This window comes from Dromaius novaehollandiae, chromosome 7 (genome assembly GCF_036370855.1).
Source record: "Dromaius novaehollandiae isolate bDroNov1 chromosome 7, bDroNov1.hap1, whole genome shotgun sequence".
Classification (NCBI taxonomy): domain Eukaryota; kingdom Metazoa; phylum Chordata; class Aves; order Casuariiformes; family Dromaiidae; genus Dromaius; species Dromaius novaehollandiae.
Genome location: NC_088104.1, coordinates 21,582,920 through 21,600,720, shown reverse-complemented (window position 1 = coordinate 21,600,720; position 17,801 = coordinate 21,582,920). Strand labels below are relative to the sequence as shown.

Sequence of the window (17,801 nt, the reverse complement as noted above, 5' to 3'; positions counted from 1 at the left end):
AGCATTTTCTCCAGTTTCTCCACTTTTTCCAGCTTTCTTTGAAACTGGAACACTATTGCTTTCTGCTGAGAGAGCTGGGGAGGGAGCAGAAAAAGCCAAGTGTTGCTGAAGCAAAACATTTCTCCCACACTACCTAAAATAATTTTGCTTGTGTTACTTAAATAAGCAGAACTCCTGTTTTTTTTTTCTCCACATCTTCATCTCCATTTCCATCTCCAATTTGAAATTCCAATATTTTAGCTTATTGGCTCTTTATCAATCATTTTTGTCACTAACTAGAAGGTCCACTCAAGCCAGCAGAATTAGTGCAATGGAAAACATTAATTAAAGATTGGATGCAAAACAAAGGAATTTATAAGATGGGAGGTAACATATTCTTAGGAGTGGGGGGGGGGTGAAAATATTCTCACATATGGTCATAAAACATTTGATCACAAGGAGGAATTTTCATTTGCAGAGATACCTGAGCTTCTTCCTGTTGCTTCTTCAGTTGTTCCAGCATTTGTTGAAATTCTGCTTCTTTCTGTTCTGCTTCTTCCATGGTTGCTTGATTCTGTTCTTCATAGGCCATGGCAACCACAGCCAGGATCAAATTAATCAGGTAGAAAGAGCCCAGGAAGATGACCAAAACAAAAAAGATCATGTATGTTTTCCCAGCAGCACGTAGTGTCTGGGGAAAAAGAGATATACACATTTTTAGCAGACTTTTAAATATTGCTATATAAAATGGTGGCATCTGTGTTGCAATTTAGAAATACATTTTAAGATTGCTTGTGTTAGCACAAGTTTACTTAATTTTTCCATATACAAGTATTTAGTATTATATCCTGGCTACATGGGCAAAATTCAAGTTTTGTGTCTGCTATGGTCAAAGTAAGTAACATTCTATAGCTTGAATACTCCAGAACTTCTACTAATGAGAATCCATAGCAGCAATTGCTGCCCCCACTATACTTCTATATTCTGTTGTAGTCTTTAAATCTAACAGTAGAGGGGCCACTAGCCAGCATCTTACCTTCTTGTCTCATCAGTCCCAAACTACACAGTGCCACAAAGACCGTGCAGTTTATGAATTGTCATGCTGCACAACAACATTGTCCTTCAGATTTAGGATCTGTGTAGTTTAGCGATGTGATGTAGCCTTTTCAAAGACAACGTATTTGTACTGGACTGCAAGTCAATTTTACTGTAGTATATACTCATAGCACGGAACCAATAATACTTAACCACCTCCATAAAATAACAGCTATTTCTTATTACTGTGTATTTGAGTAGCACATGGGAACCTAAGTTATGGACAGAGCCCCTACAGCTTACATATATGACATAAAAGATGATTTCTGTCCCAAAGGCCTTAGGGAAACGTGAATGAAAATAACTATGCAAATACTATGTAGTAATGGTATTGGTGATGGTGCTGTTTATTTTAGTAAGTCCTCACCAGCTGGTAAAGATTCTCCCAAAAGTCCTGAGTCATCAATCGAAACAGTGACAAGAATGCCCAACTGAATGTATCAAAACTTGTGTAGCCATAGTTGGGGTTTCTACCAGCTTTCACACATATATATCCTTCTGGACATTGACTACAAAAGAAGAGGAAATGCTATTTTTAACAACTACTCTAAATTACGATATGCTATAGTAAATCACAAAATTGTTCAGGAGTACCAGTTGCTAATGCAATTATGAACAAATAAAATTTTATTCTACATACCTAAGATAAAATTGAAAATCAATAACATATATTTTTAATTTCATTTCCTACTGATATTTCAATGCTTTAAAATATAACTAAGAGTAAGCTACCCTTCCCCACAAATTTGTCATGTCAACACATCTCCATCGGGACAGCAGAAGAATGTCAGCTACCATGGCTGGTGATAAGCAGTTGTCAGCCAGCTGGCAGTAACATTTATGCACATAGTATTCACGTGGTTACCTTTACAGTACTAGCCTAAGATGCTGACAAAATGCCAGTGTAAACTCAAATCACACAGATGGTTATATTTAGGTATAGTTTCATATTCCAAAACACTGGTAATTTGAAACTGTACAGTACAGTTGATACTTAACTTGACCACCTGAACTATTCTAAGTAGGTAATTATTTTTTCTTGATACACAACAAAAAACAATGACCATTATCTTACCCTGCATCCGAGCTATTGCCACACAGCAGAGCATCATTTTGTCCTTCCAAGAAGTAGAAATGGTCTATTTTTTTAAAAAAAGAAAAAGTGGTAAGAAATATATCATTTATATGTAATACCAGCTGAGAAATGATACAGACTTTTAGACTTTAAAGAAACAAACAGAACTAAGAAACAGTTTAACTGGAATATCTGATGATTAGAAATAAAAAAAAGCATGGAAAATACTGTTCTACAGGAAAATGATTTTCTACGCAGTCTTCAAGTTTGGCCCACCGATTTAGAAAATGGAAAGACAGTTGGATAGTTAATTGTCAGTAAGCTACCAAAAAGATACAACTGACATCAAATTTTGTATGTCAGCAAATGACTGAATAAATGCCAGGAAAATAAGACCAAGGATGAGGGATCCCCTGCCTTTGTTCATGCATTTTAATGCACTTAGTGTTACTCATTTGTAATATTCATTACATACTATTTTATCCAAACATTACTTGCAAACATTTTGAAATCTTTGCAACACAACAAACCATGCACAACAAGTTGCCAGTGGATCTTGGTTTAAGGAGCTGAGGGAGAAATCAAGCTTTTATTGTACATGATACAAAATCACTAGGCAAAATCCTCCATTAGAAGAATCCACTTGAAATTTTTACATGAATTTTCTTAATAGAACTAAGGTAAGAATATGTTAAGCCTCAGCTAACAACTAAAATGAGGTAAAATATAGTTTAAAAAGATGGAAGTCTTAAAATCTCCAGACACATTCTTTTCTTTGGCCTGCTTTAAGGCAGAAACGGAAAACCAGTTTGCCATCAGTTCCTTGTTTGGGATCCTTACGGTAAAATGGGAATCTCTAGCGCAGAATTTTGGTTCAGGTGACACATTAAGTTAAAGGGAAATGGCCACAATTAGGTTCCGTTCTGGCTGTTCCCAGGAAGCAGATGGTTCCCTGAGATCCACTGCCAGCTGGCAGTCTAACTTAGCTGGCACGAACCAGCTAGGGGCCAATGCTAAACAGATAATCAGGGAACTGCAACCCGTTCCTACTGACTGTTTCTACTCTGCCACCACCACTATACAATGGACACAGCATAAAATCTGCTTAATTTAAAAACAGAGAGATTATGTACAAAACTTCTACACCAGCAATCTATTCTCAGATATCAGATAGGAAAACAGTGGGTCTTCAGACATTCAGGTGCTCATGTAATCCTCAAGAGACTTGTTTCCATATCCTGTCAGAGATTTTAAGCTCCTAAATAGGGATTACACATCTAAAGATGCAGATAGGCACAAACCGTTTTTTCAAAATTGTTGGTGTCCCTAATTCCCACTCCTATGTAGCACAGCTCCTCCTCTGGTAAGCAGAGGACCCAGATGAATGTCCAGTCAGCTTAACTTAATATTTTGGGGGAAAAATCATTTTGTCAGTACACCGATGATAATAATAATGTAATAAAAAAATAGTCAATATGAGTTTATCATTATCATATTCCTGACTCCTTCTTTGCCTAAGCTGGTAACATAACAGCAGCCACAGGAACAAGTCCTACATGACACTCTCACAAGCAAATTAAGGAGATATGTTCTGGCTGGAATCATCACAAAATACTTGAAAAATTATTCTCAGAGAGTCGTTACCAGTGGCCCAATGTTAACTTAGGAGGGCATTTTCTTGAAGATCCTAAAGGGATCTGTGCTATACAAGGTTTTCATAACAAGTTTCATTACCAATTCAAGACAGAATAATGTGGACATGCATCAAGTACTCTGAAGACATCAAGCTAGGAGAGAACATGACTGAAATTTAGAATGACTTTTACAAACGGATGAGCAGATCTACAAGCAACTGGATTTATTTCAATAGGGATAAGTGGAAAATGCTACTGTTGACAAGGAAAAATCAAATACAAAAAGCAAAATAGACAGTAACTGTCTACACAGTGTACTGCACTGGCCATAACCACTGCAGTACAAAGGGATGCAGCGACTGCCATGAACCACAAGCTGACTGTGACATGGCGCTGATGTAAAAAACGGTGTAATTTTGAGATGTGTTAATAGGAATGTTGCATACGTGGGACATGAGTTAATTACTTATCTCTAATTTGTACTGTTACTGGAGTAGAAAGTAAGAGATATAAGCACCTCACTTTTAAAAAAATACAGACTAATTGGAAAGAGACCTAAAGAGCAAAAAATGTGAGAAGAGGTACAGAAAACAGGCTTGCTTGATTTAGAAAACACCAGAAACAGAGAAAATAACAGTTTCAAAATATCATAAAGGTTATTATAAAGTACACTTGATTATCTTATTTCTCAAACCATAGGAGAAGTAGTAATATATTCAATCTGAAATTCACAACACGTCAGGTATTAAAAAAACTTTCTATTTGTGTGATGTAGTGCTAGAAGAAGCTAAAGGGTGAACAGCATGGAGTAGAGTAGAGTACAACAGAACAGAACAGAATCTCTTTTTCAGAGGTTTTTAAGAATACGTTCTCATCCAACATCTCTTCCAATCCAACATTTCTATGATAATACTAGCATGTTGAGAGGATAAGTATATTAAAAGATTATAAGGCAATGAGACTCAGATCCAAAGGGGTTTATCTGTTAAACTGAGGTCTCCTAACTTTCAGCAAAAGTCACTGAGAGCTAGGTGCTTTACAGGAACTAGACACCCAAATACCTTGTGGACATAGGCATCAGTTGCAACATTTATGCAGTCTTTATAAAAAAATTAAGGTTGTGCCTAGTTACAAAGTTAAAACACTAAATACAATAAAATAGATAAATAGGAGAGACAGAAGCTAGCTACCATCATAAAAGACAGAGTAGCAAGGTATTGCAAAAAATTTCAGAGTTGTTCTACCTGAATTTTAAAACAATTTTTGTTAATGCAGTAGTGACATTACCTAAGACAGAGAAAATACTGCATTATGAGGTGTAACAGAGCCTAATATGTTAGTCTTCTTGATTTTCCCTGTATTAGCAACAAATGAAAAGATATATAACATGTAATCTGCTTCCTAGTTTGCTAGAACAAAGTGCACAGGAAGAATTACTAGCAGGCTTCATGAGCTAATTAATGTTCAACTATGGGCTTATGATTTTGGACATTATCTTGGACATTATCTTGTGCTAATGTAGCTATATTAGATTTCAGATTCCATATTAGGACCATCACACTACTTTAGCAGGCTTGAAAATAGCTTGGAAACCTCTGCATTGTGCTGCATTGTACATACGCCCTAAAAGTCATACTTACTAAACAGTAAAAAGACATTTTGGCACCCGGCATGTTGTTATGTTAATACACATTATAATTGTTGCTTTATTTACTATACATGGTGGATTTTTTGATGCATCTGATTTGCTAAATCTGACAGTTTTTATGTCTTTGGGCCAGATTACACCATTTTAATTGCAATGGAAATATACTAACATGCTTTTGTATCTGTTTTTAAAATTTCGAGACAAAAAATGCAGTAAATGATATAATTAATTCTTACTTCTATCTTCGATGTACTCATCCCAGTTAAATGTTGTCACTGTTGTATTAATAAATGTACCATTTTCACCTATAGAGTTATTAAAGTAGGAAATAACAGTTGTTTCAAAAGTAGAATTGTCTGGAGGCCACTGCAGGCATTTATTCCTCAAGTTGCCCATGAACAGCTGCAGCCCTATTAGTGCAAATACACTCAGACAAAACACAGTCAGGATCATGACATCCGAGAGCTTCTTCACAGACTGAATTAGGGCTCCCACGATAGTCTTCAAGCCTGCAAAGAGAAAACACTTTTATTATGATGTTAAACAGATACTAAACACAAAATATCATGTGATTTTTCCTGACAAGGTAAAGATTTCATGCAAAATGACAACTAAATGAGTCTAATGTTTGTGATACAATAATTTTCATGAAAAGCCTGATTATTTGTGAAGATGAGTGAAAAGCTGTAAGTTTATGCTTTTTGAGTGTACAGAAATAAAAAGTAGATATTCCCCAAAACATTGTTTATGCCAAAAGAAGTGATTTTATTATTCATGCTATATCTCAACCCTACATAGAAAAGTATCGTTCGCTTTTGCTGATGCCTCTTGCCCAAACCTTTTTATATGAACCATTTAAAAAGTATTCTGTATTAATAAATCCTCAGGAAGACATTATAAATTCATCTGTGAATGATATCCTCATGATAATATTCTTACAATATAAAAGGGGTGATGGTTTGGAGAAGAAAGACATCTTTAAAACAATTCCCCATGCATAGCCCATGCTATCCTTTATAGTTTTATTTTTTATACATGACATTCAAAACTGATTTAAAGTTTCTATAGCAAGTGCCTGCAATAAATGATAAAATTTGCATCAATATGAAAGCTTAAAATTAACTTATTTTTAGAACATGTAAAGGAAAGCTTGATGTCATAAGATGCAAATCACATAGGCTGTTTACTGCAAATATCTCATGCAAGAATTGTTAAACTCAAAGGCTGATTTTTTTTGAAAGAAAATAGAGCTAATATTAAAGAAGCAGAAATCAATTTAAATAAAATTACTAGTCTTGATTCCTGCTTTTTTATTTTGTTAGCAATGTGTAGCAAACAACAAGGCTTATGCTTTAAAAACGTGAGTACAGCCTTAGTGGAACAAAAGTCAGCCTCAGTGTTTAACCTAGCTCTCACCTGGAATGACTGATATTGTTTTCAAAGCTCGGAGAACTCTGAATGTTCTCAACGCTGAGACATTGCCCAGGTCCACAAACTCTGTCACATATCTGTAATAGGGGAGTTCACACACAAACACAATGACAGCACACAAATAACAGTTGGAGATACGAGGGGCCTAACACCTTACACCAACTACTTCTTACCTGGGATTACAGAAATAGTTTTCAAAGCTCTCAATACTCTGAAAGTTCGAAGAGCTGAAACATTGCCTAGGTTTACAAATTCTGTTACATACCTGTAGGATTAAATCACAGTTATTCAGAATTGAGGCAGAGCTTATCCTATTTACTCGGGTCTTTGATCAAGACCTCTTCACCTTTCACTGCATTTTGCCTGTATTATTAAAATGCTGCTGACCACAAAATTAAACTAAATTTTGCCAAAGTAAACCACATTGACTTGATTTTTGAAACCTAATTTGGCAGTTTATGACAGGAAGTAAAAAGGATGCCTTTAATTCTGGTGTACAGAAAGAAGACAGGATATGAACAGTTTGCTCTGATGGCGTTGGCAATCCTAATGGGCTGACACACCATACTGGCCTCTGCAGCACATGCTTAGTTAGAAATACTAAACTGTACAAAAGAGGTAGAAGAAACATATTGAAACCGCAGGAAGTCCAGGCTCCAAATGTTCTGGCTGACAAAATATGAGGCAATTTTTAGTCACCAATTTCAAGCTATCAGAAGGAAAAAAAAAAGGGAGAAAAAACAAGTAGAAGACTTACGCAAATGTAATGACAGTGAAATCTAGCCAGTTCCAGGGGTCTCGAAGAAACGTAAAATCTTCTAAACAGAAGCCTCGTGCAAGAATTTTGATAAGTGACTCAAAGGTATAAATTCCCGTGAATGTGTATCTGAGGAAAATATGCAAAATGAAATTTATAGAAACAAATATATCTTATCTTTATAGATTATACTTTCTAGTTGCTTTATTCTCATTATTTTCTTGTCTTTAGGTGGTATAAGAATTTAATGGAAGATATAACTAACTTTAAACATCTGCAGAATTTATTTTGGGGGCGAAAAAAGGAATGACTGCAGGACAACCCATAGGGGAAGTTCAGATTCCACAATCCACACCAATGAGTCAGCTGCAAAATTCCCCGTTATTTCATTGGCGCATATTTATGTCCAGTCTGAATCCATGTCACAACACACAGATGATTAAGTTCTGATTTCAGGAGAAGTTTCTAGACTAAATTTTTTTCTTTCAAATCTCATCTTTATGCTGAAACATTGGTTAGTAGCACGATCTGGCAATAAGCCAACCCTCATCAATCCTCACTGACTTTGTTATAGGGCAAGCATGCTCAGTACTTCACATTCAGCAAGAAAAGCATATAGTACTGGCATGAGATGAGTGCTTTCATATGCAAAATCCCATGTGAGATCAACCAAAAATATTTACAAATTCCAATCAAATTCAGCTACTCATTTTGACTGAAAAAATGTGGATGAAATGTAAAAAGTGAAAATATTTAATTCTGGCATTCCGAGTGATTTAAATTTTCCATCTTTAAATAATGTCATCTTAAAATTTATTTTCATTTTTATTTTTAATGGAAAAGAAGATGAAACATGCTGTTTCATATTGGACTGTTGAAAAGGCTCAGAGTGGATTTCAGACTTCAGTCAACCTGAAATCAGTTTCTCCATGTGATTTTTTTTCAGTTCAAGCACTAAAACAAAAATTAATCTCTTGCACAACTCTACTCAACAGATAATCAGGACTTCTGTTGTATATCTAAATGATGTAATATAATGATACGAAGAAATAATCAAGCTAGCTATCTCTATTCATAAACACTTACTATGTGCTAGACATCCTGGATACATGTATGTTCACATTGAACTCAAAATGACAATACTTTCATTGACTTTAATAGAGCTACGATTTCCCTGTTGATAACTGAAGATTAATCAAATAAATAACATCCAAAGCAGTAAGAGTGCAACAGCAGAAGCACAAAATGCTCTTATAAAAATTAAGCGCCATGAAGAGCAGTGTTTTCAAACTGTGGTTTACAGCCGTAGAATTATCACAAAGTCCATGTCAATGGTGTATGGGGACCTAGGGGTCAATACTGTGCTGGACCTCTCCTTTCTAGGGGTTACTTCCCATGGGAAGAACAGCCAACCCCTTAAATACTTAGCTAATAACTTCTGTTTTATACAAGCTTGTCATTGTTGGATTGTCTTTGGTAAATGAAAGCTGCCTAATGGTGAACATAGTCATCCATTAGACACTCCCTTTATTTATAACGGTTACACAATACAGACAGAAGGGTATATTCCCCCATGTCCTTACACAGATGCAATAGAGAATACAGTTGAAAATATTTATAAACCACTTTTTGCATAGTCATAAGACCACCTTCTTCTTCGTACATTCCCCATTTAGCACTGCAAATAGAGAATGGAAATTGAAAAACTCATTACAAGGGAAATGTAAAATGTATCAATTTAATACTACACAGAAGAAACTAGCATCAGAATAGCTGTTGAAGACATATGCCACAAAGTAGCTGCTGTCAGTAGATGTCATCCTTATTAATACAAAATCATTTAAAGCAGTTTATTTCAGACTTCTGAATATTATTCAAAGAAAAATCATTTAACTTACTCTACATTCTTTGTCCAGTCTGGAGGGTTACTCATGGTCATGAATACACAGTTGGTCAAAATAGTGCACATGATAAGCATGCTGAATAATGTAGGTTAGGAGTTAAGGAATGTAAGCCAGAAAATCTCTTTAAAATAATATCAAATAACACCCTCTTTGGCAGATTTCCAGTATCAAGAGCTATTTATCCTTCCACTGCTCTGTTGACGCTCAGGGAAAAGCCCTGAGTATTTTAAAATGTCCATAGTCATTGCTTAATAAGTAAAAGAGAAAAATCATGCACTGAAAATTAAAATCTGAAAGATATAAAGAAAACCTTAACTTTAAGAAGATCCTAGATAATTATTTCTTTTGAAATAAAAATGTGAAAATTTAAAGGGATGGCTTCTAACGTTATGTAATGATGCAACAAGCATTTGTATTGGAGGATCTAGGTAAATCTGATTTGCTTCATGCATACAAAACAATAAAAAGAAAACATTTTCCTCATAATACTGCTATGTTTCACCAGAAAATTTGGCAAATACCAAACTTTTTGCTTATCATTATAATACACATATTGAAAGCTATAGTTATCATTTTGTAGGAGAGAGTATAGGGAAATTCTAGGGCAAAAATTACGTTATCCATGTTTCTTTTATATATGACTTTAGTAATATAAACGGTGGTGGAAGGGAAAGCACGTTATATTCTGAGAAAGAGCAACCTAATGAGAATTCAGAACAGTTTCAAGTCGTAAGTAACTTCACTGATTTTGACAGAACAGCTCTGGATTTACATCCTCGGCTCTCATTACTGGTGACATTCATCTTAGAAATTAAAATAAAACAAACACCAAAATGAAAACCAGACAGATGATACACAAAATGTCCACATGATGGCAACATGACCCAAAATTAGAAAGAGCTAGATTTTCGAGATGAGCTTTAGATTCTGTAGCTAAAATGCAGGTTCATACGGTGCTCCCACCCAGAAAACTGAGCGTATTGAGGTGGGAAGTACAATGACGTTCCCCTCACAAAGTTTCCTTTGCATGTCTACATTAACAAAAACAATCTTCAAGTGACAGTAAATATTTCTACCTTCCGAACTGTCAAACTGCTGTGGCATGACATGCAGCAATTCTTTGAGTTGTTCTGCTCAGTAAAAATATTTCAAATCTTTTACTCAGAATAAGGATTCTTCCTATATAATTCTTATATACAAGCAGCAGAAGAGAAAGGTCACTATTTTAAGACATATTCAGGAACATATAAAATAACTTGTTATAAGCTTTTTTAACAATCCTATATTGTACATAGGCTTCTGATTTTTTTTTGATTAAATACCCTCTCAGATTCGCAAATGCTCACTATTCTTCTACCAATGGAGAGATGACTAGAATACCCCTTTCCACAATTTTAAACAACATTTTTAAACGTTCTGACTTCCGCCGTGTCAGTTCCATGATTTTCGATTATTCTGTGTCATAGAGTAATACTCTGTTACATGCTAAAAAGTGTCGCATAATTGACAAATGCATATTTGTTGTGACACCTGTAGCAAGCAAATATGAACCAGAAAACCTAGAGTTGTGAGTAATTTTGCATTTGCTTGTAGGCTAGCCATTGATACGAACATCCATCACATAATAAACTACCGCAACTAACAAACTTCCACTTCCAATATTCCACTATATATATAAAATTTAAAAAGTTCCTTCCAAACATTTATTCTATGTGATCATAGGATCCCTACAGATAATGCTACGTTAAACCCCTTTCATTAATACAGACTGCGTATGTTGACTCTTCTGAGATGTAACGTTGCAAACATTCGTATTTGCTCCTTAAGGAAGCAGACTTGCTTAAGCAAGTCTTAAGCAGACTTCAGTAAGGGAGTCAATGCCCTCCTTGTTAGTATTTGGGATCAGACCAATGGGATGCTTGTGGTAGTCATATATCAAAACACTGAAAAAAACAAAATGATAGAATTAGATACGCAATTACTAGCACTAGCTTTGCAATCCTCTCTACCTACAACATGGAAATCTCATGACCCACTTGAAGACTATAGGATTACAAGCACATAAAGTAATAATGATCAAGCAATAAAATAGACAGGTAAGATGCATATAGGACTGAGCATGTATGATAAAACAAGAAATCTAAGCTGTTCTATCAACCGATCCTCTGCAATTGTGATGTGAATCGTAAAATGAAAAGGAATAACGAAACCATATTTTTACTAAATAGTCATGCAAGCAAAAACCTGGAATCAAAGATTTGATTCTAACGCAAAACATCAGGGAAGGACTGAAAGCATTTTGAGCAATCTATCTGCAGTTTGTGAAAAATGTGGAGGAGGGGAAAAGATGAAAAAAGATTTGAACATTACAGAAAAATAGAGGGAAGGGAAAAAAAGAAATAGGTGGGGGAAGAAAAAAGACATAGGAGGAAATCGTAAAGGAAGATGACTGGTTGTCTGGATTCTGATATTACTATATTAAGATCCAGCAATAAGCAGAAATGTAAAAAGGAAAGAAGGGAAAGAACAGAAGACAGAAATAGAAGAGAGAAGAGGGACAAAGCACTGTAGATCACATTCATCCTGGGACATGTGCCAGAGAATGATTTAAATACTAAGTAACATTTCATTCACTACAATTTTAAGACTAACCACTTGAAAAGGATATGAATGTACCAAAATCTTAATAGCTATTTTTCTAAGAGGATTGAAAGGAGTTAACATGTACAGGGCAGAGGTGGCACTGAACCGGAATATTGCCTTTCCTTTATTCAATACTATAAAGGTCTGGAAGAAGAAACACAGAATGAAAAACAGCATTTAAAAGATACCAACAATTACAACTTTCAAATCCAGCATAATTTGCATTTCATCACTAATTATATTTGGCCAAAATCTTCTTTAATTTGCACCCCACCAGCCCAGTCACAGTTTCCTTGTCTAGTTCACATATAGCAGCCTCCAGCCAAACTACTACAAGATGAAAGCATTTTAAGGAGTTAATTTAGAAACCATAAGCAATCCAGATATTGCTAGCTAGAAAACAGAGTCACAAGTATATAAGGTACTAAAGTATACAATATTTGAGGTATTAGTGTACTTTATGTAGCTTTTAACATATATAAACTGAGATACATAATATTATAAGAGTCATTAAAACTTTGGCACTCCCTGATGAGATACCAACATTAATTATGGCATCATCTGAGTACTAATACATTATTACGATGGAGCAATATGATATTCAGGAATGATCGTCATAAAAATAAATGAAATTGTAAGTGTTCAATAACCAGTTTTTGGACATAGCATCAATGTAGTGGATAGTTTTCTCTGTATTTTAGGAAAAGAATAACATTGTTTCTCTTTTCAAACGTTTCTTGAGAGTTTCGTATCTGCAGTTCTGTCTATTTTTTATGTCATAATTTACTTTTACCTAATACAGAATTCAATAATCCATTTATTTTCACTGTCTGTGGTTTCAGCAATAATTCATACATACTGCCAGCATTAAAACAGCATTTATAAATGTTAATAGTTTTCTTAAAACCTAGGAAATAGAGAAGGATAAAGCCTTTTTTTTAACATGCAGCAAGTTTTTAATTATTGACATTTGCATGCATTTGGGCAAATTACTAACTATTTTTATTATCCCTTCTTTCTACACACGGGACAGCCAAAAGTGGAAGTTTCTTCTCATTGAAGGTAAGAGGATCCAACTAGTATTGCTGGCAGCACTAGAAATCCCAAAGGGACCATGAGCCATGCAAACCCAGAGCACTGCCAGTAGCCGTGCTCTGCCTCAGCGGGGATCAGAGGGCAGTGTTTGTAAAGATCTTGCTCTGCTTTCTGAGCAGGTGTGCCAAATACAGCAGCTGAAACCCTGCATATATGATGCCTTCCCCTGCTGGAAATCATAAACTTCAGCTCTTCCAAACTGAACGTATTTTTGTTCCCCGCTACCCACTGTTTCTCATGGCACACTTTGGTCCTTATTTGGAGAGGAGAAAGAACTAGTCTCTAAAATACTACCTTGACTACCATTGCTTTTCAACTGTATTCCTTTCTTCCTTGAGTTCAAGAAACACTGGTCAAAAATCAGAGATTTTCAAATACTATTGCCTTTACTCTGGCAAAACCTCTGATGAAGCACCACTTATGTAATGCTGGCCTATCAAGATATATTACAGTTTAAAATGGAACCTGACCTAAATAAACAAAGATGTTCAAAGATATACAAAGACAGCAAGAAAAATATCAAGAGAAATTATGACTGCAATGCATGTACTTTAGGATCTTAGATCTCCAGCTAGAAACCACTATGCTTTCAGAAAACAACACAACGGCTGTGTCCATCTCAAACAAGCAATTCAGAAGAAGGACTTTACTTCATTTTCACAGTTAATTGCAGAATTACTCTTCTGGTTTCCAAAGCATGATAATGCGTGTGCTAATTTCAGGATTTCCAGCACTGAAATCTGTATTTTTATTACTGCAGAACTGGGAGAGAAGGAAGGAAATGGAACAGCACTTTGACCCAAATACCATTTGCCTTACTTCCAGACCTCAACAGGATTAATCACTGGAGGAAAAGCAGCAGAACACAGTACTTAATTGAAAACTTAGTTTTCAAATTTAACTCATAGTTTTCCACAGCATAAAATGAGCTTTAAGAATGTTGCACTGAACATTTAAGGTGCAGTTTATTTTTTTTTAAAGCTGTTCTCTCTCTTTAGCTTAGCATGATATGCCTATATTGCTGTTGTCTCAAGGAACATGCGAGTCATGAGGCATATCCCTAACTCCTGAAGGAAAAATCTTCATTTCTTTTTTTCCTTAGTTCAAGTTTGACTCCTAAAAATTCTTGGGGGGTGTCCTTCTTTTCCTTTGAAGTATTTTTGTGTGTGTGTTTTTAAATTCACTTGTTTTTACTCACTAATTTCCACAGAGAAAAACTTTATCTACGCAAGTAAAAAAGACAAAGATGGAAAACCACAAGAATTTCAGTAGGTCCTTCTTTCCTGGTAGAATAATGATGGTGCAATAGCTGTGATGCCATAATCCGAGGGAGTGGGAATCTGGAGGAAACCCAAGGCCATCTGGACAAAAGTCTAAAGTTTAGCGCTACTGTGCTTGTCTCTAAGACTTTTTTTTACTCAAAAGAGAATATATAATGTTTTTTCTAAATAAAATATTTAAATAATTTTTTTTCAAATAACACAACTTTTTATTTTGTGGAAACTGCAATAGAAATTCCTACCTCTTTATTTATTTGCCTCTTTAAACACACACCCCCCGCCCCCTTTGATAGCAATCATAGAACATCATGAATCTGGATAAGAAAAATTTTTCACCCAGAATATTTAGAAGAGACATATGATGCTTCTATAGAGTACAGCATGAAAGAGGAAGATCTTTGGCATAGACCTGAGAAATAACCTTTGCCTATTACCTCATCGTTTGCCAGCAAAAAGAGAGTAAGACCTTGGCTTTTCACATGACACAGATGAAAGTTACTGAGAAGGTGTTTAGCTACCTTTTAAATGTGTTTCATAACGAAAATGCTGAAACTGTTAAGGAAGATCTGCTCTTTTCACATTTATAATAGGGCAATTAATAAAATAATAACACTCTAAAAATAGCCCTTGTGCTACTTCTTCAATAATTTTCCTGCATGTAAAACACTGAAAACTACAAATTAGAGTAAAATGCCAAATACATGAAAAAAAACAAATGCATCTCTACCTACAAACTAGGTTCTGCAAACTTGCATTAGGAACTTCTGTTCTTACAACTGAGGTTTCTGCCAATGAAGTCAGCTGGAATAACGTAATTAACAGTAAAGACTGGGCCAAAAGCAGTTGAAATATTATGCCCATGAATGGGTTTGTTGTATTCTAATCTTCTTAAAGTCTGATAGAAATATACCATACACTAGTAATAAACACTCACTTTTTTATTGATATAATATGGGTCCAGGTCTTCCAAGGGTTCGGACACCATTCCTGGAGGTATGTCGCCATAAATAAATGGCAGCGTCTTTCCTGCCTCCAAGTCACTATTTGGCTTTGGGCCATCTTCATCATCATCATCTTTGCGTTCTTGTTTGGATTTTTTAGCTTTTTCTTCGTTGATACGTTGTTCAATAGCTGCAAGTGATTCTCTTGTGAAATAGCGGAAGCTGTCAGGTCCTGGTGGTACCAGCACTGATTGTGCCATCTTTTCATCCTGCACCTCTTAATTACTGTTTAGCCTCCCTCATAAAAAAGTGCTAAAAACATAAAAAACACAAATTTAGAAAAAATTTAGAGCAATACACATAGTCACAAGCAATTTACAGGAATACACCTTTATGTAATTTTCTGTGGGACAACTTGTTAAATACAGTAATCATCATCCAAAAGGAGGACTTTTTTGTTCATTTTTATTTCAAGACAGACCATTTTCCTTTGCAGTTGGCATCCTCGAGGCATCTCGAAGGCATCAGTTCTTAAAATGTTTTGTTCAAAGTTCTCTTAGTGCTTCTGAAGACGATAGATTGGCAATTCTACAAACTGTATAAAATAATGTCACATAGAATACAGTAATGACTTCTTCTCATTTCCAAGGGTAATGGTTTGATCACTCCAGTGAATAAGGTAGGATATGTTTTCCAGTACATTCACTGTGAGTAATCAACAGTTTGAAGTGGTTATGGTGTGGTGTTGAGGAGTGAGACTACTGTCAATTCACTTCTTCATTAACCCGAAAGCTGGATGTTGGATGAACCCTCTAGCTAAAAGGACCAGAAATGACTCCCAGAATCCACCACTGACATTTAAGGCCAGAGGGATCAGTTTGAAAGCAGTGTGAGATGCCCCTTCTGTTCAGGTGCAAATATGCTGCCTTTGCAGAGCTGCCAGCTCAGGAAACAAGGAATCGGGCATAGACACCTGCATTCAGATCCCCTGCCTTGCAACATGCTGTGCACTGGAAGAATTTCTGAATTAAGCAAAAATTATCTTTAAACATCAGACACTGCATTTTTAGCTCTTTTAAGTCTGATATCATATAAATGGTATATATTTTTCAAAATTTTCACTACCAAGAGCAGAACCATCTCTTCTTAACGCCTCCAGACAGCTCGGTTAAAAACAACAAACAGAAAATATTCCCAATGCAGACACTTTGATACGAAATCATAAATTTGATCTCTGCCATAGCCTTCCACAATTTTTCTCGAGAATCCTTATCCTGAGTAAGCACATTAAAAATACAGGAAATAGAATAAAAAAGTAACATCATCTTTGCAAGACAACATACCCAAAACCAATTATCACATTAAAATGATACAATAATCAGACTACAATCAGTACGATCCTATTTTATTGCCTCACTAAACACACACACACATCTGTCAGACTCCAGCACAGCTGCAACAAATTCGTATTTTTGAAGCCTGCTAAACTGCAACATGATGTTTTCTCCTCGTTATCCCTAATATGCTTATAGCCATTTCCATCTGCAGGCACATGCACACGCATCCCAACTCCTGCAGGTCTCCCTGTGGAACATGCTCTTCCACTGCGGTCAAATGCACCTGGTGCATTCTGTCATGGACGGTCTCTAGAAAACTGCTGCTGAAACACATGCACAGCCGAGTAGCAGCAGAAGGGTTAATTAGGAAAAGGAAAGTGGTCCTGCTGCAGAATCCTGCTAGATTTTATTGTTAATTACAGAAAAAAAAAAGGCATATCCCTGTCTTAATACTGCAGGAAGCAATGAAAAATTCATTACCAGTGTAGACTCTTGCACTTAAGTGGGTTTGGAATGGCACCAAGGAAGACTGCAGCTAAAATCCCATCATGTCTTTTCCTTTCTTTTTTTTCTTTTTCTTTTCTTTTTTTTTTAATTCTCCTTCTGAAGACCACACCTAACTTCCTGCTAAAGGATCCTGGTTATTGAAGTCAAATCCAGCATTTCCTGTGCGAGCCTACTAGCTGCTATAACTCTTACTGCCACTAGATGGTACTGATATATGCCCATAAATTCTTGTCAGAAACTGGCTTTAGATTTCTGAGCGAATTTTTGAATGTTCAAATACTTGCTTAAGCTGAGACTCTGGGACTAAGATTCACGCTTGTGCAGAACTGACCATGACTCAGGATTCTCCAAAATATTTCGACTATGCATCGGCTATTGAGACCACAGCTGTGAGGCTGACACAGAAAAGAAAGAAGGAGGGACAGCAAAGTCAGATAAATACAAAAATGGAGGTTGCCCAGACAGTGTACAACTA

The 17,801-nt window shown here is 35.7% G+C and overlaps 1 protein-coding gene across 6 annotated transcripts in view; it reads right to left on the bottom strand.

The window, feature by feature from the left end:
- Positions 1-17,566, bottom strand: part of LOC112979781 (sodium channel protein type 2 subunit alpha) — a 59,761-nt gene extending 42,195 nt beyond the window's left edge. For 2 of the 6 annotated variants that reach the window (XM_026094243.2, XM_026094258.2), the window contains exons 1-7: positions 9,518-9,630; positions 7,620-7,748; positions 7,036-7,127; positions 5,668-5,940; positions 2,150-2,213; positions 1,442-1,583; positions 464-670 (exon numbers count right to left, since the gene is read on the bottom strand). In XM_026094243.2, coding sequence (XP_025950028.2) covers positions 464-670; positions 1,442-1,583; positions 2,150-2,213; positions 5,668-5,940; positions 7,036-7,127; positions 7,620-7,748; positions 9,518-9,597 — 987 coding nt within the window. In that variant the 5' untranslated portion in view covers positions 9,598-9,630. Of the gene's footprint in view, positions 1-463; positions 671-1,441; positions 1,584-2,149; positions 2,214-5,667; positions 5,941-6,847; positions 6,940-7,035; positions 7,128-7,619; positions 7,749-9,517; positions 9,631-15,475; positions 15,795-17,299 lie in introns of those variants that run through there. The other 4 variants (XM_026094234.2, XM_026094251.2, XM_064514871.1 and 1 more) reach the window with 3 other exon arrangements.
- Positions 17,567-17,801: the final 235 nt, after the last annotated feature.